Here is a 24140-nt window from a genome sequence, read left to right on the forward strand (position 1 = left end):
ATGAATCAGTTCAGGAGTAATCAAACCTCTTCTGAACAGAAGTTTGGAGTCTTGGGTCTCAGTGCAGGATAACAAATTAAAAGAAAAGCCTAACCAAATATAGACAAAAAAACCACTGTTAGTTTTCAGGAGCACTTCGGAGACTTAAAGGGGAAAGGGGGGAGTCTGTGGCTATGTGATTAGCAGGGATCCTGGTTTTCTCCGATTTAAAAAAAACAACCTAATTTTCAGTTAGAAAAAAGTAACCCCAAATACACATTTTTCCATGATTTAAATGAAACACCACTACACACACACACACACACCAAATTCCTAGGGCAGAGCACCTAGGCTGCCAGACCAGACGGGAGGGCAGTTTGAGTTGCAGCACTAGGGCTCTACATCCCCATCACAGCCAGAGAAAAAGGCCTCCCTTGGCCAGTACAGGACTGCTGCGTTCCCTGGCTTCTGCTGATGTAGTTTAGATTCAGTCTCTCTTTGGGGGACCTTAACTGAGCAGTCTATTGATCCCAGGAGGCCTGCACTCACATTTAGACTTCCTCTGAGGTTATGGACTTGATCTGTGACCAGCTCATTAGAAGACCGTGGGGGAGGCTGGTGCTGGCCTGGACTGACAGAGACCCAAGCTGAATCCCCTGCTACAGACTTCCTGTAGGACTTCATTAGGCAAGTCATTTGGTCTCAATGAGCCTTAGTTTCTGCTTGCATAAATGGGGATAATAGTACTGCACTGCCTCATGGAGGTGGGGCAAAGGTAAGGCAAGTCTCTCAGCCAGATAGAAAGGCCCAAGCTCTGCCTCAGCCTGGGTGACAGCTGCCTGGCCAGCTGGCCTGCTTCTTTTTGAGTCTCGCCTCTCATGCATTGGCTGCTTCCGCCACACTGTGTGCAGTAATGAGGCCATCTAGTGGTCAGCTAAGTTAATGAAACACTGTTCCCTGCAGCTCTTCCACCCACACACATTCTGGACAGAGATACACGGGGCCCAACTCGGTCCCCAGTTAACCAGTAAAACCCCACTCAGACTATGATCCTCCTGCACAGATAATTCAGGAAGAGGGACTCTACTGCCCCCAACTTGCAGCAATCAGCTGGAAGGGACAGAATGCCCTAAGGGTCAAGATCTGTACAAGGAGAAAAGGAAGCTGGAGGGCTGAACACCTCCTGTTTAACTATTTCCACCCAGCCAGAGGCAGCTCCTGTATGAAGCCCTGCAATATGACCTTACCAGGCAGGGCTGGGTGCAGCAGCTGGGGAAGGGGCAACATTACACTAGCAGGCCTATACATGCTGACAAAACTCTCTCCTACAAAACACAGCAGACTACTGTCTGGGGTGGAGGAGTGGGAAGACAGAAGGCCTGATCAGCAAACCCCTCCTCTGAGCTACCCAGAATGAATGCCCTTCCAGGATTATGTTCCAGCAATGCCCCTTACTGTACTAGCTCAGCCCCTAGTACCAGAGCCCCAAGACCCTAGCAACATAACACAGCTCAACTTGCAATAGATAAGCCAGGTGTCTACACTCTACCTGCTCACTCCTATGCCAGCCCAGCTGCCACCTGGGAAGGACAGACAGCTCCTCTCCTCATCCCTATGGATCACAAAGGGTTCCTAAGCCCCAGGGATATAACAACTTCCCAGGCAAATACCAAGGACTTCCACAGACAATAGAGGGCTGTGTCCGGCTGGGAGAAGCATGTGTAGTTCTGATGTGAACCACTAGGTTGCAGGCAAGCAAAAGGAGCAAGGACTCCACGCCCAAATGCAGTCCTGGCATCTTAAAAGCACAGTGAGCAGGATGGTTATGGGCACCACTTAACCACTGAGGCCAGAAGCTGCAATTTCTCTGAAGTTAAATAGCTTTCCCCCCTCTTCACCCTGCACATATCTCAAACCAGCAGGGAACTCCCAGATCTGGATCCTCCTGGCTGAATCCATGCTGAGCCCTGAAACTCCTGCACTCAGCCAGCCACACCTAGAGAGAAGAGCTTACAGCTAGGCTTGGGTGGGGTGCACAGTACAAAGGATCTGAAACACTGGTAAAGTGCCAGATGGTCATGCCTGGTCTTACAGGAGTATCTGAGAGTCTCAGCTCCTCAGGCTCTACAGTAGGATGGAGAGAGAGGGTGTCCTAGGTCTGCAGCTGGTCCACTTCAGCAGACAGCAGGGGCTGGGGTGTGACAGCTCCTCCCCCCCCTTGCATGGAGATTCCACCCCAATCCATGTAGGGAGGGGGTCCAGGACTCCACTGCCTTGGCTGAGCTGGACTGGGCTGGCAGCCATGTGGCAGAGGCTGCCTCCCCACCCTGCCATACCTGTGTGTATCCTCCTGTGTGCTTTGAGGTGGGAGCTTTTTGTGTAGACCTTATTGCAGCCCTCGAAGTCACATTGGTGAATTCGCCTCTTCTTCAGGTCTGGGGATTCTGCTCGCTGCATCCGGGCCACTGCTGACCTACCAGGGGAATACAGGACTATCACCCTATGCCAGATCCCACCCTGTTCTCAGACAGGCAGACAACCCCTCCCCCATGGCATATTAGATCTCACTCAGGAAAAGCAGAGAAAGCTTCTCCAGTTGCCAGGGCTGGCCTGCCCCACCCCAGCCAGAGCCCTGCTCTCTGATGACACCAGCCCAAGCACCCTGGACAGCCAATTAAATGTGATGGGAGAGAGAAACCAGACTACCCCCCAACACATAGTGTAACCATGGACTGGCCTGCCTTGGGATAATGAGACCCAAGTGCCGTGACAACTGTACAGTTTGGCAATGGGTTTGGCCACTGCAGGGTCCTGGCAGAGTGGTCACCAGCTCCATAGGCAGCTTTGGTCCTCCAACCCCTTTGCAGGACTCCTCAGCCACCTACGCCATCCACCCAGGGGCAAGCCTGCCTCAGCCACAGTGAAAAAACTGCTGTCACTCACTCTCGCTGTAGGTCCTGGAAGGGAGCTGAGCTACTTTCCTCTGTGCCGCTGTCTTCACTGTCGCTGTTCATTTCCATGGGGTACATGGAACTGGGGTCGATTTTCACTGGGGGAGGAAACAGAAAGCGCTTGAAAACAGGGCAGGATGCAAGGAAGCACAGCCACAACATAGCATCCTTCTCCAGTCCAGCACCCACAGGGCCCCCTCCCTCCACAGGGTGTACAGTTGCCAGAACCGCCCCCTCCACCTCTGGACACCCCCTTCCCACACCAGTCCCAGTGCCCCCACCCCCCCGCCAACTCCCCCCATCCTTGGGCACTCTCTCCCCATTCACCCCTCAAACCACACAGCTCTAGCATGACCCAGGGCTGCAGGGGGAGGGGCAGGGGATGCCACAAGGCAGCATCTAACTGCAGAACCAGATGTGGCCCAGACTCCTAGCAGGTTCCTGCTGCCATTGTGGGCATGACGGGCAGGGAGCCACATCACAACCCCATGGCCCATCACTCCCCTAACAGCTGCCAATAACATGGACAAAACAGAAGCTGGAAACATGCCTTCTCCAGCCCTTTGGCCAGCTGCATGGGTAGAAGCCATGTTGCTGCTGGGGGTGGTTAAGGGGTGCAACTGTCCTGTCCTGCTTCCTCCTTCCCCCCACGCTGACAGGGCAGGGGCCATGAGCAGGCCACCCTCCAACCTGGGCCCTGCTCTTCTGCCTGCCAGCACTGCAGCAGCCCATCCAAGGTCAGAAGAGCTGGCTGCTCTGCCCAGTGGAAGTGGGCTCCAGCAGCTCAGAGCCCATGGAAACCAGGGTGCAGGTCTGTGCAGCTTGGGTGCTGGCATGGTCATGCACAAGGGAGAGAGGGAATAGCTTGGGCCCAGAACAGGGCTCAGAGCTGTAGGTAGGCTGGAGGACTGCTGGTCACCCCCCACGGGGACCTGATCATGCCCTAAGCACAATGCCTGGTTCAGCTCATCGGCTGGCAGAGCAGATGGCACGCAGGAGATCTGGCAGCCTGGACAGGGCTGGGCCCCAGAGCACAGACCCAGACACAAGCCGCACCCACATGGCTCAGGCCAAAGATCTGACCCCACCCTTCTCCTTCCCCCCCCCCAGCCTGTGGCCGATGGTGCTGCCAGGTCAGGGAGGCTCGTCCCTCCTCTGCAGAGCCCTGGTTCATCTCAGCTGTGCACCCTCCCCTACCAGGACACCCCCCTCCTCTCTCCAGCCCCCTCCTCTCTCCAGCCCCGACTTCCACATGTGACCCCAGCCAGCAGGGAACCAGCCAGGGCCTCTGGCAGGAAGCGCCTGGGAGTTCTCCGCTCGCAGGATGGGAGGCAGGCTGTTCTCCGCTCGCAGGATGGGAGGCAGGAAGCCTGCGGCGGGTGGGGCGGGGGGAGCCGGTCTAACTGGAACCAGAGCAGCCTTGGAGCCGGAGGGGGGCCTGGCAGGGGAGGTCAGGACCCCACCCCGCTGAGGGGGGCGGCAGCCTGCCAGCTCCCCCCACCCGCTCCCAGTGGGATGGAGGGCAGACAGCCAGCCTCCTCCCCTCCTGACGCACAGCCACTCAACCGCAGAGCCAGCCTGGCTCCCCAGCACTCAGGCCCCAGCCCCTCCCCTCACATAGCCACCAGGGCAGGGAGCCTCCGCCCTGGCATGCAGTTCCAGGCAGTGTGGGAGACAGACCAGTCTGGAGCTGGCGCCCGAGCTCAGGCACCCTGACAAAGGGCGCAGCACGAGAGCCAGAAGAGGATGGGTGGCACGGGGTGGATCACGGGGGCTCGTGAACCCACAGGCCTCTGCCTCAGCCCTGCACCCAGCCACACTGACCAGAACCCCTCCACAAAAGGGCAGGTCTCTATGAGGGGATGCATGTTGGGGGGCATAGAGCTGTGCCTCACTGCTCCAGGATCTGAGCCCTCTCTCCTACACCCCACTGAGAACCGCCCCCCCACCCCTCCAAGCGCCCACCTCAGTGCCCCCCCTCCCCGTGAAGGGAAGCCAGCCCCTCTCCCTCCAACACCCCCCTTCTGGACACCTGAGTTCACAGGCGCCAGCTGGACACTCCACAGCATCCCAGTCAGGCTGCCCCAGGTTCCCAGTCAGAGGCTCTGTCTGCAAGCTAAGCTGCAAGCCTGGCTCTGTGCTCTTGAGGAGCACGCCCAGCCCTCTCTCCCTGCCACACTCCCCAGACAAGCATTGAGCCCCACCCCCGCCCTTCCTGGCAGCAACTTCTCCCAACAGCTGCCACAGGAGAGCAGGGAGGAAAGCAGGTCCTTCCCAGCCCAGTCCCATGCCCCCAGACCCCTCCTTATGCCAGCTGGGAGTCTGCAGCTGAGAACCCCTTTCAGCAGCTGGGGCTGCAGCTTTGCAGGGGTAGATTCCTGTGCACACACAGGAAGCGGGTTTGGACTGCAGAATGGGGGAGGGGGACAGGGAGCAGAGCTGGGAAGAGGGCAGGAGGGCAAGGAATGACAGGGTCAAAGAAGCAGGAAACCTCTGATGTGAAAGCTTGGAACAGACCAGGGAAATTGCAGGGGCCTTGGAAACACAGTAGGTGACCCCTCACAGCACAAGCTCATGGCTCAACCTGCTGCAAGCAGCATCCAAGGCAGAGCTCTCCCAGCCTGGCCCGGCACAGGCATGCAGGGCACTGGGCAAAGAGGGGCCAGCCCTGGGCCCCAGCAACACCTGTCTGCTCCAAGCACAGCTGGCATTCACAGGGCAGGAGCTGAGAGGCCTGTGCTTCTGCCACGACCAGGCTGGAACATGCAATTAGCTGCCCAGCCCCATCTAGCTGCATCCAGGGACCAGCTGTAATTCATGGGTGGGTCCCTGGTGTGAACTCAGAACCCATCAAGAACAAGAGGATGAGTCCACGGCCATCACAAGGCAACACTAGGGGTAAGAAGACCCACAAGCAAGAGAGGCATTTCTCTGGCAAAGGCAGGGCAGGGCTTTTGCCTACTGGGAGGCACATGGTGCCTGCCTGCAGCAGCAGTACCAGCATGCCAGGCTTCCTCCCACACCCAGCCAGATGAGACAGGCTCCATGGGACTGGACAGGCTCTGTCACGCTCTGGGAGCTGAGCCAACAGGACGTTTATGGAGCCTGGGCTTGGCTGGTCTCATGATGCTGCTGGCCCTGGTGAGAGGTACCAGATGAAGAGCCCGGCAGATCAAAAGGCCTCTTGGCCATGGAACTGGGTCAGCAGAAGGCCCAGCTTCCCTCCTCACCAGGTTCCTGTTGACATAACTCAGTCCTGCCCAGGAAGGTCCTACCTCTAGGCTTTCAGCTTTCAGTCAGCCTGGCCCCCTCCAGCCCTGAAAACCCTCTCCCCACCTGGTCTCCAGCAGCTTTGCTTATATGCCCCCAAAATCCTGATTTGCAGTCCCCAACTAATCCTCATTCCAACCATCCTGCCCATACAAAACTCTGCTGATGTCCCCACCCTGAAGCCACAGCCTCCCCTGCTATGCCCAGGCCCTGATGGAAAACAGGCCTTACCAGACCCAGCGTTCTTGCCGTCACCCCCAATGAGCGGCACAGTGATGGCAGCAGTGACCCCATCTGTAGGCATGGTGGTATAGACCACGGGCAGGGACTGCACCACCACAGGGATGGTCTGCAGGTTGCCCATCTTGCTGGGCAGGTTGACAGAGGGAATGGTGTGGATGACGTGGAGGATCTGCTGCCCGCCACTACCCTGCGTGGATGCCAGGATGGAGCCCGGGGACAGCACAGCAGGGATGGCCGAGGTGGACGACAGGCCCGTGGACGACAGGCCCGTGGACGACAGGCCCGTGGACGACATAGAGACCACTGGCGTCTGGATGGGTGGTGTCACCAGCATGGGTGAGGACCTGATAGAGGAAGACACCTGGGAAGAGGACTGCAGCGACCCCTTGGACTTGTTGAGCGACAGGTCCACAGGCTCAGCCTGGGGCTGGTTGCAGTCACTGGCCAGGAGCTCTTCAGGGGGCTCAGTCTTGATGTCTGTCAGCAGCACTGGTGGCTCCAAGGAGTTCTCCTCCAGCAGCGATGAGGAGCTCATCTTGGGCAGCACCTTACTCTGAATTGAGCCTGTGGCCTGCAAAGCAAAGGCATCAACTATGAGGGACAGCCTCCTTCACTGGGGGACACTGAAGAGACAGGGGCAGGGGGAGGCAGGAGACCCCTCCTCGCAGATGGGAAACTGAGGCATGGAAAGGAGAAGTATCTTGCCCTAAACCACCCAGCAGCAGAATTTGGATGTCCAGATTCCCACCATGCCCTATGCACTAAAACTCACTGCCCAGCTTGGCAAGCCCAAACCCTTCACACATCCTATGGGTCCCTGGGCTAATGAGAAGTCTTTCTAGTATAACACTGGGTTAGTCACTGACAATCACTTGAGGCCAGAGGCAGGAGGACAGGAGACTGAGCTGGAACCAGCTGTTTATCTCTGATCACAGGAGACAGCAGGGCTGCACACAATCTTTCCCACATTACAGCAACCCCTGCAGCCCTCCAGCACCTGACTCTCTAGGTTCTTTCATGGGCTTTTGGCTCTGCAGAAGCAAATGCAGTGGCAGAGACCACTCCTCACCCCCAGAGATTAGAGAAATGCAGTGCAAAGAGATGAAAACCTGTGGTCACAGATCAAACTGCTGGCAAAACTGAAGCAGAACCTTGGAGTCCTGCCTCCCCACCCTGTGCTTAGACCAAGCCTCCCCCTCTGCATGAGCTCTTATGTGCCACACATTATAAGGACAAAGCCAGAGGCCCAGCTCTCTACATTATTCCCTCAGTGGGTCATCCCATAGGAATATAATGTAAAGTCCTCCACCCATAACAGGCCCTCTCCAGCCAAGCTGGATTGATCACATTCCTTTCTGACCTGCACTGAAGAGATTTTTTTTAGCTCAGGAGGTGCAGGGGCCAACCAGAGGTAATGCTCTTCTAGACTTGGTCCTAGCCAAAGGAGATGACCTGGTGACCAACTTAAACATAGAGGGCAACCCAGGCGACAGCAACCATGAAACCATCAGGTTCACTGTCCATCACAGGGCAGACAAACTAGATAGCAGGACTGAAGCTTTGGACTTCAAAAATGTAAATTTCTACAAGCTCAGGTCATTAGTAGGAGAAGTGCTGTGGGACTAGGGACTGAAGGCAAAAGGAGTACATGAAGAGTGGTTGTTCCTTAAGGAACGATCCTTGAAGCACAAAGAAAGTCCATTCCCATGCAGAGGAAAGGTCACAAGAGGGCAAGGAAGCCTTCTTGGCAGGCAAAACAGAGAAATCATGGTCCTCTTAAGAAAGAAGAAAGAGGCGAAATCATGGTCCTCTTAAGAAAGAAGAAAGAGGTGTACAAACAACGGAGCCTTGGGGCGTGCCCCATGGAGGACAATACAATAATGGCCTGCACTTGTAGGGAACAGATTAGAAGGGCTAAGGCAGCAACTGAACTAAAATTAGCAACCAGGATCAAGGACAAGAAGTCCTTCTTTAGGTACATAGGGATCAGGAGGAAAACACATGGGAGTATGGGAGCACTGTTCAACAACTAAGGACAGCTGGTTACTGATACTCAGGAGAAAACAGAACTCCTGAATGACTACTTTGCTTCGGAATTTCACCTGGCCAAGGGGAAAATCACTCCAGCTAGGGTACAGAATGAGCAAGGTTTAGATAACTGCCTTCTTACCGCTGCTGTAAAACTGGTGTGTGATCAATTAAAAAAAATAGACATACAAGTCAGAAGGACCAGATGAACTTCATCCGAAGGTACCGAAGGAGCTGGCCAAAGTCATAGCAGAACCGCGAGTGAAGCTCTTCCAAAACTTGTGGCGCTCCGGAGAGGTCCCTGACAACTGGAAGAGGGCCAATGTTTTGTATCCTTCCTCAAGAAGGGGAGGAAGGAGGACCAAGGTAACTATAGGCCAATTAGCCTAACTTCTATCCCAGGGAAAATCCTGGAAAAATTCATCAAGGAGTCTATATGCAATAGGCTTGCATATGGTAAGATTTTGAATGACAGCCAGCATGGCTTCATAGTGGGCAGGTCTTGTCTTACCAACCTCATCTTCTTTTACGATCAGGTAACTCACCACCTGGATAAGAGAGAAGAGGTTGACATTGTATACCTTGACTTCCAAAAAGTTTTTGATCTGGTATCCCACGATGTCCTCATGAGGAAACTGGAAGATTGTGGGCTTAGCTGCGAGACAGTCAGGTGGGTAGGCAGCTGCCTGCAGGGCAGGACCCAGAGAATTCTGCTGAACGGATCTGTGTCGTCTTTGCAAGAAGTGGCCAGTGGCATCCCTCAGGTGTCGGTGCTTGGCCCAGGCTTTTTAACATCTTCATCAATGATTTGCATGTGGGGGTGAATACCTCACTGGCCACATTCGTGGATGACACCAAGTTATGGGGAAGCGTGGTCACACTTGAAGACAGGCTGCAGATACAGGCAGAGCTAGGCAGGCTGGCAAGTTGGGCAGATCGGAACCAGATGAAGTTTAACATCAAGAAATGTAAAGTGCTTCACCTGGGGACAAACAATCCTCTGCACACCTACAGGCTTGGCAACGCCAATCTGACAAGCACTACGAATGAAAGAGACCTGGGGGTAATAATTGACCAGTTTGAACAGGAGCCGGCAGTGCGATGCTGTAGCCAGCAGGGCAAACAACACTCTGGCATGCATCAATCAATGCATCTCCAGGAAAACCAAGGAAGTGATTCTTCCGCTCTACTCGGCATTGATGAGACCGCAGATGGGGTACTGCATCCAGTTCTGGGCACCGCACTTCAACAAGGACATGGAAAAGCTCAAGAGAGTCCAGGGAAGGGCCATCTGTATGATCAGAGACTTCCGCAGCAAGCCATACAAGGAAAGGCTGAGGGATCCTGGACTCTTCAGCCTGAAAAAGAGAAGGATGAGAGGGGACTTGGTAGCAGCTTACCGCTACATCAGAGGCGTACATCAAGGGCTTGGTGAACAACTGTTCACCAGGGCACCCTTAGGGAAAACAAGGAGCAATGGTCACAAACTCCTAAAAGACCATTTCAGGCTCAACATTAGGAAAAACTTCTTCACACCCAGGGTGTCCAGCCTGTGGAATAAGCTGAGGTGGTGCAATCGCCTACCCTGGAAATCTTCAAGAGGAGACTGGACGGTCACCTTGCTGGGGTCACCTGATCCCAGTTATCTTTCCTACTTGGTGCAAGGGGCTGGACCTGATAATCTTCTGAGGTCCCTTCCGGCCTTACAATCTATGAATCTATGAATCCTGGTGCATCTTTGAAGGGACTTCCTAGTGCCTCATGGTCAGGAGAGAGAAGAGTCCCACCCCCACCCCCAAACAGGCAGCGTGAAACAAGTCAGGCTTGAGCATAATATATTAATTCCAATTATGACAAACTTTTCTTTGCAAAGTTTTAATGAAGAGAAACTCTCTTCACCACCATTGATCCAATGGTACAGTCCTCTCACAGCACCCAGCTACTGGCCAATCAAGATTCACATCTGCATTCATAAACTGGACAATAGGACAAGGGAGTCACCCAAGAGGTATGAATTGGGGGGAAATCTTACCTCGTGCAGGGGTTAGAAAGGTAGAGACCCTGGGATCAGGCCCATTTTTGAACTGGGGTATCAGGACCATGGGCCTGCAGGACGAGCCACACAGGTAAGCTGGGAAGTTTGCAGTCAAAGCTCCTTGCTACTGGGGCTTTCAAGGGCCAGTGGGGAATCTGGAAGATACTGTCAGATATGGAGGACAAATGCTACTTATCTGAGTTCTGCAAAAGAAGGTGGGTGGGTTAGTTACACCTGCAGCTAAAAGCTCCTGGATGGGCCAAGTCCCTAGTGTGCCTGGCCACTTGTTTTGGATGTCACAGAGGAGACAACATATTGTGGGAGGAACTGCAGCTCTGAAGTCCTCAGCTCTGAGAATAGTGTGCTGGGCATGCTCACCAGAGCTGTAGTCCCAGAGCGCCCCCCACAACCTCCAGAACAGCTCAAATCTCCAGCCAAACCTGCTTCAGGGAACTGAAGTGGCCCCACTCCCCTCTCTGCCCTAGAACAAGAACCTCCTTTAATTCTCCTTTTATACAGGGCATCCCAAAGGACCCCGTTACACCTACTGAAGAGGCGGCCACTTCTGGGGAAGAGGATGGCAGCCATGGTGAACACAGCAAAAGGGAGGGAGACTGAGAATGGAAACATTAAACTCAGGGGATTAAGGCAAACCCGGTAAGCAAGGAGAGTGCAGCGGCACTCTTCACACCCAAGCAGAGCAAGGATTTAGGTTACAAAACTCTCATTTAAAAGACACACCCAGCCCAGCAATACTGCAGGGACCATTTATATCCACATAAAGACTGCTGGAGCTAACTGGAGCCTGCCAGCATCAGAGTCTGCATTTCTAAGGAACCCAAGAAGCTTAAACCCAGTCATTAGACTATGAAGCCACCCTACCACTGGGAAGTCTGTAATCAGCTGGGATCCTGGATTTCTCCAATAAAAATAAATCTCCAATTTTCAGATAAAAGAAAGTAACCCAAAATCCACATTTTCCTGTGATTAAAATGAAACACTACTAAGATAGCTAGCTAGATAGACATAGTGGTGTTTCATTTTAATCACAGAAAAAATTGGATTTTGAGTTACTTTTTTAATCTGAAAATTGGTGATTTTTTTTAATTTACTCAGAGAAAACCAGGGTTCCTGTTAATCAGGAACTGGAAACTCAGGTGCTGATCCTGACAAGTCAGCTGTCTGAATGTGGAGGGGTTTTAAATGCGAGGACATGGAAAGATGGCTTTGAAACCCTCTGCCAACAGTTCTCTGCATCTGATCCTGAGTGATGCTGGGATAACTGCTCCCAGCAACCTCAAACCATGAGCCTTTGGGATTAGGACATAATCTCTGCAAGGTTTAACCTCGCTGGAGACCAAATGGTGAGGTGGTGGATTCTGTGGGTACTTATGGCCAGAAAAGCAGATCTGTTTCCCCTCTCTGCACAAACAAGCTACTATTCCTGCTCTCCCTTGCAAAGCCCTGACAGGGGACTGCACTGGTCTGCCTCAGCTCTATCACACCACTAGCTCAGCTCTCCCAGGACAGCCCAGGCTCTTACTGCTGGTGTATGATGGGGAGAATTTTGAGGTGGATTTTCTGATTCCCAAACCAAGCAAGCCCCTCCCCAGCCATGTGGATCTGCTTGGGAAGCCTGTTGGGAAGCCTGAAGGGAAGTGCAGGGAGCAGCACAAAAGTCACAGCTTGTTTATGTATGGGGATCTGGCTGGGAAGCACATGGGGAGCAGATCTGCTGAGTAAGACGCTCTTCTGACAGGAGCATTTGTTAACATAGCACAGGCTTGGGCCCAATGGGAAGCGTCAACCTGACACCGGTGGGCAACAGAGCCCAAGGTCATAAAGAGAGCTGCTGCCTGCCTGTGGGTGACAGGGTCCCAGGAGCCAGACAAGTTCCACTCATCACTTTGGGCATAGGAAGGATAGCAATATGGGAGCTGGTGCCACATAGGTGCAGGGGCTTGACTTGTCCCTTCATAGCCTGGTTAAAAAACAGGGCAGCAAGACCCTGGGAACCTCAGAGAAAACCTGGTGCTTCTGAGCAACATTACAGTAATCCTAAGTAACACCTGCATTTGTCCAGCACCTTCCGTTGGTGGAGAATGCTCTTTATAAACACTCATGCAGTAACTAACCCCTTCCCACACCTCTGGCAGACACAAACACCTCCCTTCCCTCTTCTCACAAGCAGGGAGGCACAGAGGTGACAACTTGTCCCCAGGCTTTCCAAGGCAAAACTGGGAGTTGAATCCAGGCCTTCCAGCTCCCGGTCTGGGCTCCAACCACACAGCCAGCCTTCTCCTTCCAGATCAGACACCCTGGGGAGAGACGCACTCACACCTCTCCCCCCTTAGATTTCCAATGCGAAGTCTGCTCCTGGGTCAGAGGCAGGGGAGGTGCCACTTCTAGCTTGGCAGATGACAGCCATGACCCCCAGATGTATCTGGGACAACACTATCCCAATAAACAGATGAGATGATCTGCTTAGGTTCCTTCCGACCCTACCAACTATGAGTCTCTCATGTTGGCCAACTTTTCCAGCAGTGGCAGCTCCTTGGACCCAGCCCTTCGGGAAAGTCCAAGCTCTGAGAGGAAATCAGTGGAACTTGGAAAGAGAAAACACTAGGACAGAAACTGAGACTGCCTATCAGATGTGCAGTGGCTCAGCTCTGGGGAAGAGGGATTCACTGGGGCTGGGCTTGCAAGACACACTGCAATTTTATGCCATAGTGCTGTGGGGTAAAATTTGGGAACAAAGTGACTGTCACTAACCTCTTCTCCCCCCTGGCCCAGCCCCAAAAGCTGTTGGCAGCATAGAGGCTGCTGAGTGAAGGGCCCTGAGCTCCCCTCTGCATCACAGTGCGGGGAGGGAGAGGGGGGCTTTACTATCACTGCCAGAGTTGTGTACACTGTGGAGGAGGGAGGCCCCCAAGTAAGCATTGTAAAGTTTGTCACCAGCTTAGCATTTCCATCCGAAAGAGCCTTCAGCCACCACCCCCCTGCCCAGCTAGGCACCCTGCTGCCTGCAACCAAGGGCACAGGCATTCAGTAGCGAAGGAGACAAGTTCTTCTTGCACAGGATTCAGGTGCTGTTGAAAGGAGTACAAAAGGTATCCAAATACACCTTGTTCCTAACCTACGTTGCCCCTTGCTATAGTAGGGCTGGGCTCCCTCCACACACGCAGTTCCGCTCCCACCCCAAGAGTCCTCATCTGCATCCTTGTGCCCCTCCAAACCATGGAGGGTCCTGGATGCCTCATTCACAGCTTCCCCTCAATTCAAAAGACCTGCCAGCAATTTCAGTGCCAATCCATGCCCCTACGCAATGCACTTCACACCTAAAGGACCATCCCCTCCCTCCCTCCCTCCCCTCCAGCGATTTCATTACCCAAAGCCTGCCCCCAGGCTTTGGTAGGATGTGTCAGCCTGTACTGAGAGCAAGGAGAAAGAGGGAGGATTGTGTCAGAGGAAAAAGCCATTCCCAGGCCACTCCTCAGCGTCACACAGGCCTGGAGCTCTGAAGGGCTTGGGAGGGAGGAATCGCAACATCCAGCTCCTGCAAGCCAAGCCCCTGGACGTTAAATGGGGAGTGGGTAGGGGGTGGGATGTGGAAAGCTCAAGTGAACAAAAGCCTCCCCCCACTTCCCCAGCCCTACAGCATGGGGGACATGCCTGTGTGCTGCCGTGAGAACTAGGCAGAATCTGTGCTCTGCTTAGCTTAGACCAAGGGCGGGCAATTATTTCAGGAGGAGGGCCGCTTACTGAGTTTTGGCAAGCCATCAAGGGCTGCAAGACAGGCAGCCAGTGGCAGAAAAATATTTATTTTCTAAATTTTTTAGGGGCCCCACAGGCCACATTTTGCCCACCCCTGGCCTAGAGCCACAGCTGAGGGCAGCAAGTTGGAGGACAAATGTAGGAGCCCATAAGCCAAGGCTTCCCCTGAGAGCACCTGGGTGGGAATAGCACCTCTGTGATATCTCAGTGGATGAGAGAGCCAGGCTCAGAAACCCTGCCCTGAGTGTATTTGTCTAACTGCTCCCAAACCAGACCCTGTACAGACCAGGGTGCCGCAGGCAAGTGGGAGGGTTGGCATCTCTTTTGACTAGCTGGCAAGGTACCACAGAGCAGGTCCAGCTGGCTTCCAGCATCTGAAGGGCCTGCCCGTGCATTCAAGCAGCACTTGGGCCTGAGCCCCAGAAACCTGGCAGGCCAGAACCCAGTCCTCTTTCATCCCTGCATCTCCAGCCCTGTCTTGCAAGCCCAAGAGGCTGGATCCATGGGGACCAGCATCTGTCCCTCAGGGTGATACTCCAAACAAGGCATTTAATCATCACTGCCTACAAGCCAGAACCTCAGCAGGACCAGAGGATGAGGCTTCCAAGCCAAGAAAGCCACTGGCAGATGGATGCTCTGAACAACTCCAGCTATTCAAGGGTTTCACAGGAGGGAGAATAGCCAGGGCAGGCAGGTGCAGCATCAGCCTTTCAGAAACTGAGGGGACCTGTACCAGGTGGCTGGGTTGTGGTAGGGCAGCCACAAGGCGCTGCTGTCCTAGGGCAGGAGACGTGGGAGGCTGGACTGGGAGCGCCAAATGATGTCAGTTTTACCCCAGGCTCTGCCCTGCCTCCCACAGGCACACGGCAGGGGGGTCAGTGGCAGCAGCAGCTGGCACAACCTGGCACAGGGCCCAGAAGCGCTGGTGGCAGAAGCCCAGGTGGGGGTGGGGAGGTGCAGGAGACCCTCTAGCCACTCCCCCAGTAGCGAGGGCTGCAAGGAGCTGGGGGAGTGCACACCAAGGAGAAAGAGCAGCACAGCTCCCAGCTGCTCCCTCAGACAGCATACCGGGAGGGTGGAAGGAGGAGGCTCATCAAAATTTGTGTGGCTTGTGCCCTGACCCAGCTGTGACCCCACCCTCCAATGAGTCATGCGCATGGCCCTCCCTCCCCATCCCTGTGACTGATGCCTCTGCATGCCCAGGGCCGTGCCAAGCACTGCAGGGCCCAGCCATGCCGGCCCACACTCTGGATGGGTGCAATATCCCAGGCGTTTCTAGAGCACTGCCTGGACAGGACCAAAGTCTGCACAGCCAGCTTTCAGTGACAAAACAAATCCTTCCCTTAGCAGCTGAAGCCGGCCCAGCCCACATCTGTCACTCCCCTGAGTGGAGCCACCCACTCAGAGATCCAGCCCAGAGCTGCCTGGCTCCTTGCTTCCTCCTCCCCCTCCTTCTGGCAGGCACTGGCCATGTGCAGACTGAAGGCAGGCTGCTCTGCTGAGGTGAGAGCCAGGCCAGGCTTGCCACACTCCATGGGCCTCACTCCACCGCTGCAGTTCAAGGTGATGCAACCCACAGCCAAGGGCCAGGCACCCCACTGTGGGTACAGCCAGGCTTGACAGGGGAGGTTGAGCCTTCCCTGCTCAACAGGCTGCCAGATCCCCTCCCCAGCCCCTCCCCATCCCAGCCCTGCCAGATTTATGGCCACTCCCAGCCAATCCCTCCCATCTGTTTCAGCATCCAGCTGCCTGGGACCACATGGAGCCCAGATTTCTCTTTGATCCCCTCCCCCTGCCCCAGCTTTCATCTCCCAGCCAGTGCTCAGCAGGGCCATTGCCCCCTCCCTGGCCTCTCCCAACAATCCCACAGGCCCAACTCCTGCTTTCATGGGTGCAGGTGCTGCTGACAAAAATCAGCCCTAACTGGTCAGCCCTTCAAATCACACCCGGCTCCAGCTCGGACAACAAAGCAATCCCCCCCTCCCCTCCCCCCCCATTAACTCCTTCCTGCCCATGCTGCTCTGTACAGGGCCAAACCAGCTGTTCCATACAGCTCTGCAATCTCCACCCTGAGAGGCTCAGGGCATCATCCACACAAGCTGAGGAACAAATGTTGGGGTCCAAGGTTGGAATCAAGTAGCTAGCAGGGGCAGCGTGTGGCCAATGCGGATCAGTTCTCCTTGGCATCAGCAATGGGCAGCCACTAAGCCTGGAGAAGCCCTAGATAAGCTGAATGTCTGAACCACCAGAACCTCCGGGGCCTGCAGAACTGGGCAGAAGGACTCACAGGACTAGCTTCTCTTCCAAGTCATTCAGGGACCTGTTTATGCTTGTGCCAAGGCTCAGGACTCTTGGGTCTGGGACAGATACTGCATAAACCGGTTTGACCCAAATCAGTTAAGTCTGATACTACATTCAACCAGGTTTATCTCAAACTGGTTTCAGCCATTTTCAAACTGTTTTATGAGCACTGAACATCTGTTCTGTTACAGGTTTAAACCAGTTTCTGATCACTGAAACTGGTTTACGTGTAATGTCTATTACGATCAAGTGCAGTCACTGCACTGGCCTGTTTCCCAGGGCCAAGATCACTTTAGAAAGGTATTGTAATGGATGCTGACTTGTCCAATGCACTGTGGACAGGATACCTTATGAGAGTCAACTATAGTAGTGGTTCCCAACCTTTTTAGACCACGTACCAGACGTGACGGTGGACCAGCATATTGCAAACCAGAAGTGACCGGCATACTGTGGAACAACAGTCAACCCTTTTTTATACTGCTGGTCACTTCCGGACTTCTGATCTGGCAGCCAACCCTCCTGCGGACCAAAAGCCAACCCTTCACGGCCCAGGGGTTGGGAACCTCTGTATTATAGCCTCCCAGTGGGAGATCTCAGCTACACACCTAACTTTATGGAAATGGAGGACTCCTACCCAGCTTGCTCTTTTAGCTTGTTGGCTAAGGGCAAGTAAGTGTCAGATGCATCTGAACCGCAAGACCTCCGAGCTTGGGCATGGCAAGTAGGATGTCTGCCAATGGATTTGGGAATATCTGAAACCTCGGTCTGAAGAGTCTGGGATGGAGAATACTTGCTAGTGGTAGTACCACATGGATTTGAACAACTGAGTTCTGCTCAGTAGATAGGATTTGGAACTGATTTGACTAATTCGACCTGGAACACAAAAAATTTTTAAAAATCATAAAAATAAGGCTCAAGACTGAGCCCAGGCTGAGGAGCCAGAGTCCCCTAACTAAGGAATTTTTATGGCCTCTAGCAGAAGACCTCATTATCTTTAATGCAACTGCAAAGCTCAAAACTCCTGGGTGAAGCAGGGCTCTCCAACAATCACCATCTCATAGATAACTCATGAGAGACTAAGGGGCTCAGACTTGCACAGGCTCTCAAGGGATGCCCATGGTATGTGGGGGACTAAATCTAAATAGCCCTGTTCAGAGGTGAGCGATGGATGTAACTCAAGCCAGTGACCTCAGCAATTAAACAAAAATCCCTATGTAAAGCCAGGTCATTACAGATCAGCTAACATGTTGGCAAAGACACAAGCAACACAAAGCAGTGAGCCTAGTGAGTCTGTGCCCTGTTCCCCCACTTCACTGAAGATGCAAGGGCCCTGCAGGAGACAGTGGCGGGATAATATGACCCAGAGGAAGTTTCCTTCTCTGCCCCCCCCATTAGTCATGTGGGTTAGGGGTGGGGCAAAGCAGGGAAGCAAAGCAAAGAGCCAATCAAAACCCTTTAAGAAAAAGTCTTTAAAATTCTGACAGCGTCCTTTAAAAATATAATCAAACATACACATCACTGAGGGCTACCATTGGTGTAAAGGCAGTTTGACTACTAATAGCAACAGCAGGTGAACCAAGCACCCTTTCCCTCCCTGCCACAACAGGTATGTGGTCTGGCAGATCAATTTAACCTTCTAACCTTCCCCTACTGCATTGACCACCCCACCACCTCGGGGATTAATTGGCATGCAGATGAGAACCAAGCTAAAGCTCCTTGTTAGTGCCTAGATACTAGCCCTGACCAGCAGAGCACGCACAGCTAGTTGATAGAAGCCTGGGACAGAGAATGTCCACATCGGGCTTCAGCAGCAGCAGCAAGGACTAACTCATACCCCATAGGTCACCTTTGCTTGGCTCAGCACAACAGGAGAGGGATGGGCAGGAGATTGGCCTGAGCTCCAGGGAAATAACTGCCAGTTCCTTACAGCAGTCTGTCACCACAGAAGGCTTCCCCAGGGCACACCTCCAAACGTCTCCCTTCCATGGATGGACCCAAGTTAATGGATTTCTCTCCTGGTCACTGACCCAAGTCAGCTGGTATCTAGAATTAGAGCTATTGTGCAATGAGTGTCTTGTAACAAGCTGGTTAGTGTGGGGGTGCACATCACTACCTGCTACTAGAAGTGATCAGAACTGCCCAACCATGAACCATAGGCCCTACACTGCTAACCACAAAGGAAAATCCCACCCAGCTTGAGCTCAAGTAGTAGGGGCCTCAGTGGTGGGAACATTTATATCCATTGCCACTGCAACATACCAAGCAGCCAAAACACATAGTATGCATTCCGTATGGCACTAAGAAATCCTATGGCAATAGTCATCCTTCTGTTACCAAACAAATTCAGCTACCTCAGAATCAGAAGTGAAGGACTTGGAACCTCTTCGCTAACCTCAAGCCCCAAAACACAACTCAGCAGGCTCCTTTTGATGGACTCTACATGCAATAAGTCGATGTCTACAAATCCATCTCAGGCCCTAGGGCAGGGGTGGGCAAAATACGGCCCGGGGCTGGATGCAGCCCACCAGGCCATTCTATCTGGCCCGCAGAGCCCCTAAAAAATTTTGGCAATTAATATTAATCTGCCCTGGGCTGCCTGTCATGCAGCCCTCGATGGCTTGCCAAAACTCAGTAAGTGGCCCTCTGTCCAAAATAATTGCCCACCCCTGCCCTAGGGACTGGGAACAGGAAGCTCCAGTGAGCAGGGGGGAAGGTGTGTGTGTGTGTGTGTGTGTGCGCGCAGAGTGAGCTGCTTACAGTGAGGGATCACGACTGCAAATGAACAACCACTGTCCCCCTACCCAGCTGAAGGGCAGAGCTGCTTTTCCTGGAGTCCTGAGAAAGCTTGAAGCAAAGGGATGACAACCTGTGTTCAAGCAAGCAGGAGTTCTCTCAGCAGGAAGGACCACTCCCCTTCTTCCAGGGTCCAAGCTGCACTTGCTGACGCACTGACTTCCTGCACTTCCAAATGGCACCATGACAGGACCGGATATCTTTGCAGGATGAAGCAGGTGGTTGCTCCAGTTGTTACATGCAGCAGCGACACATACAGATCTCACAGTGTTATCAGCACCAGGAAAGTACTGATGCCTCCGCTACACTGGGGCTGTCACCATCACTATGTCTGGGGGAGCTAAGCCAGGAGCTAGCAATGGTGAGAAATCTGGGGCACAAAAGCTTAGTGCAGATCAAGCCAATACACTACATGAGTCCTTTGGGTGAGGGGGCTTCAGGATCTGGTAGCACTCTCAGCCCAGTGCAGCCTCAACTCCGCACTAGCATAAACAATGTCACTGTGGGGCAGACAGTCACTTAGGGTTCCACAGAACGCAGGGAAGATGCACAGAAGGGAAGTCTCCTAAAGCCCAGGGATTAAAGTTCATGGGAACCAAACTGCACTCAGAAGTGGCTTCAAAACAGGAAAGACCATGAGCACTCTCCTGTCAGAGGGAGCGGCAGCGGCAGAGATGGAAATGCAAGGAAAGGGATCAACTCAGAGCTCAAGAGCTCAGCATGGGGCTGAATAATTCCCTTGGGGCAAACACAGTGGGAAAGCCCCTGAACTACAAGCCAAAGACACAGTGGTCACCTTTACAATGTAGTCACCACACCACTGGGTAGACTAGCTACCCGACTCCTTCAGCACCCTCTCCCTCACCAACACACACACACATCACTATGTCTTATGGGACTGGACCACTACTCAACAGCTCACAAGCATCACACCATGGTTGAGCCAATTCTGCAGCAAGCTGCACCACCAGTTTGAAATCCAGGTTCCAAAACCCTTCCAGTGTATTTATAACATCCCAAAGGCCAGGATATCCAAGCCCAGCCCAGCTGGGAGCTTCTGAGCAGCTCCTTCTTGCTCCTTCCTCTGGGACAGAGAAGGGGGCCCGTGGACAGCAAGAGAAAACCAGTGCCCTCCCACTTGCATCCACTTCAACATGCTTTGCTCCTAAAGGAAGAGATGAGGCACTTGGAACAGAATTGCCTCTCCAGGTGGCTTTGGTAACACCTCTCTGCTCTCCCCCACAGACACAGGAAAACACCAAAAATAGAAGCTGCACTCCTTTGTTGCCCTGGGAGTCCCAGGCAGGGCTCTGCAGCAGGTTCCTTGCTGCCTGCAATCGCCCCAAAAGAGCCACAGAAGAGCACACATGGCCTCAGTACTCAGTCTCTAGAACATGCACGAGCACAATGTATCAAATAAATCTAACAAGGATCTTCTAGAACAGGGGTGGCCAACCTGCAGCATGTATACCACAAGTGGCATGGGCAGTCTGAGCGGCACATGAAAGATAAGAGAGGGAGCAGGGAACATGGCACCAAATTCAACAAGAAACAGAAAGAAAAGCAGCAAATTGGTCAGGGGGACAGGACTGGAGTGGCACTCGGGAAGGAGGCAGGACTTACCTTATGATGTGTTTGCCAAAAAAGCTGGCCCCTATTGTTAAATGATAGAATAGATGGTTAGGAGGGTTGGAATGAAAGTCTCAGCATGAGGATTATTTGGGAAAGCCAAAGGATTTGTAGTTTTGCATTCAAATTGGCCACAACATCTCTCCACAGTTTTCATCAGAGGCTGAATCAAGTTGTAAATTAGTGAAATTTAAATCAGTTTAAGTCTAGTACAAAATCCTAATGGGGGTACACTTCAAATTGGTTTACATCTAGTTTAAATCAATTAGGTTGAATTCAATAAACTGATCGAGTCTGCAGACAGCCTGGGTGGCTGAATTGTGAACTATTTCCTTCTGCCTCAATGGAGTTTTAACTCTGAGTGCCAGTGGATGATCATCTAAATCAGTAGTTCTCAACTTTTTCTGTACCAGAACCCATCTGTAAACAGATAGCCAGTGCCCCCAGGCCCCAACCCCCAGCATATGGAGAAGGGATGGGTGTGTGGGGGCTATGGGGAACCCCAAGCACCCCTTGAAGGCTGGGACCCTGCCAGCCTGCAAGCAAAAAGCCAGCTGCCCTCATTTTTCTCCTTTAAAGGAGAATCCATTTTTAAAGTTTGTTCACAACCCTTTCATATATTCTTGCAACCCACTTTTGGGCTGCGACCTACAGGTTGAGAAACGCTGAACTAAATGGCAGCACTGAGGTGCAAATTAAGGCCTGAATCTTCCCTGTGGTTGACTTGCATCCAAGTCATTTGTGTTTCCAGTGATTCTTGGAGCAGCTGCCCCAGGTCCCAAGGTCCTGCTGGCTCATGTCTTTCTTAGTCTGGTTGTCTTTAAATCAGCTATGATCCAGTTTGGAAAAGATGCCAAAAATGGTGAATGAAGCACCTCCACAGGGGACTAGCCCCACACTGTGAAAAGCAGGAGGGATTAAAGCAGTAGTGGTCACAGGCAGGAGGGTGAAATTTGGTTATTATGGAATGCAAAACTGCAAGCCTGCAGAGAAGGGGTAACCAGCAATGGAAGGAGAAAATGGAGAGGGGGAAGAAGGTAACCCAACAGCTGAGTTCATGACAGAAGGCAAGTTTATATTCACACTGTTCTCTTTGGGCTGCCTTGGCTTTTCCCTGGAACTGCCGGAGAAGCCGGGGAGATGGGGGAGGGGAGGATCCAGACTGGGAGAGATCAGGTCAAGAGGTGTCCACAAAACAGAGGATCTTTGGCATTATAGTATACAAAGGACAGATGATGTGTGTGGTCTGGGGAGTTTCTTGACCAGAGCCAGCACTCAGGCTCTGTCCACATCGTGATCTTATTCAGACGGGCTGCACTGATCTATCCCTCTGGTAGGTTCCCATTACTTCTCAGCCTTTTGGCTCACGTGACGTGTAGTCCCTGTTGGCTCACAGGGGCTCACACGTAGAATCTCAGCCTCTTGTGGGCCAAGATCACCTTGACTGACATTTTGTAGTTAAAGATGGAGATTTGACCAATGCACTGAGGGCAGGCCCCTCTATGAGAGTCTGTTATAGCCCCCCAACAGAAGGATCCTTGGCTACACACTTTATTTTTATGGAGATGGGGGATTTCTCCCTAGCTTGCTCCTTTGGCCTTCTGGCAAAGGGCAAGCAAGATTAGGGGGCATCTGAACTCCAAGGCCTCTGGGGTTGGGGCCTGCAGGTAGGATGCCTGCCAGGGATTTGGGAGTATGTGAAGCCCCAAGCTGAAGAATCTGGGAGAGAAGATACTTGCAATGGTAGTGCCACACAGACTTGAACGACTGAGCTCTTCTCAGTTGACAGAATTCAGAACTGATTTGACTAATTTGTCCTGAGACATAAAAACAAACAAACAAACAAACAAACAAACAAACAAACAAACAACAGAGTGGGAGGGCACAGGAACAGCAAGGCAGCCTCAGTGCTGGGGGAAGGAGGCAGAGCAAGAGTGCTAGAGTGATTCCTCTACATCACAGTTTCTCAGCCTATGGTATGTGTACCCTTGGGGGTACACAAGACAGGCAGGGGGTATGCACGTACCCCAACACTCTCTCTCTCTCACCCTCTTTTCTTCTCTCTCTCTCATCCTTCCCACCTCTCAAAACTATGGCAAAAAAATTGGTGCACCGCACATTATACGGTGCTTTAAATTCCCCAGTAATAATTTGGCATGCACTGGGTTCAGCCCTCCTAGCTTTGGCCAACATCTCCTCTAGCCTAGGTACATACTTGAGTTGTGCACCCCTACCCACACCAGATCAGACATCTGTCATATCACGGCCTTATATACAAAGCCGTTCTTCCAACATATGGCACACAGTCTGGAAAATTGAATATTGGGGTACTTATTAACATTTTCAGAAGTTAGGGAGTACTTGCTACTTAAAACGTTGAGAAACACTGCTCTACATAGCCACAGGCACACCAGCCACAGCATCTTAGTCTTGACCTTGAAATAAAAAAAATGAGGCTTGGAAGGGATCTCAGGAGGTCATCTATTCCAATCCCCTGCTCAAGCAGCACCATCCCCAACTAGATCATCCCAGCCAAAGTTTGTCTACCGAGGTCTTAAGAGCCTCCAAGGATGGAGGCCGCACCTCTCCGAGTAACCTATTCCATTTTTTTACTACCCTCTTAGTGAGAAAGTTTTTCCTAATCTTACCTAAACCTAAGTCTGCCCCCTTCCCCATCATTCAACAGAAAGATCTTTCCTGTTTCTCTTTCTTCCCAAGGAGTTTAGCAGCAGGGAGGTCATCAATTACACCAGGGGTGTTAAACAGCAAGATTCTACCTACACAATGTATTTTTGTACAACAACCAAAGTATGCCGGATCCAAGCTTTCATCCAGGACTCTCTCCCAGTTGGAGAGCACACCTTCCCAATGCAACCGTAGGGTACAGTGATGCCTGCCTGAGTCTGCAAAGAGCCAAAACCAAACGATGGAGAAGGCTACATTCCCCTGCTGCTCCTGCAATCCCATTGGATCAGTTACACAGCCCAGTGATGAGACTTAACCATCACCATTTGCTATTTCATTACTGATCATTATAGGGATGGGACAGCAAAGGAGGTGGGGGTGGAGCCCTGGCAGGGTAGGAACTTGGAGTTACTGAAGGGAAGTAAGCTAAGTGGGGAAAAAGATTTGCAAAG

The 24140-nt window shown here is 52.7% G+C and overlaps 1 protein-coding gene across 4 annotated transcripts in view; it reads right to left on the reverse strand.

The window, feature by feature from the left end:
• The window catches only part of KLF8 (Kruppel like factor 8), a 51140-nt gene that overhangs the window by 7560 nt on the left and 19440 nt on the right, over positions 1-24140 (reverse strand). For all 4 annotated transcript variants that reach the window (XM_019521467.1, XM_019521469.1, XM_019521468.1 and 1 more), the window contains 3 exons: positions 6432-7014; positions 2923-3028; positions 2316-2452 (listed from right to left, as the gene is read on the reverse strand). In XM_019521467.1, the coding sequence (XP_019377012.1) occupies positions 2316-2452; positions 2923-3028; positions 6432-7014 (826 nt within the window). The remainder of the gene's footprint in view (positions 1-2315; positions 2453-2922; positions 3029-6431; positions 7015-24140) is intronic.

The sequence above is a fragment of the Gavialis gangeticus genome, unplaced genomic scaffold (genome assembly GCF_001723915.1).
Source record: "Gavialis gangeticus isolate Ggan-Ray unplaced genomic scaffold, GavGan_comp1, whole genome shotgun sequence".
Lineage (NCBI taxonomy): Eukaryota > Metazoa > Chordata > Crocodylia > Gavialidae > Gavialis > Gavialis gangeticus.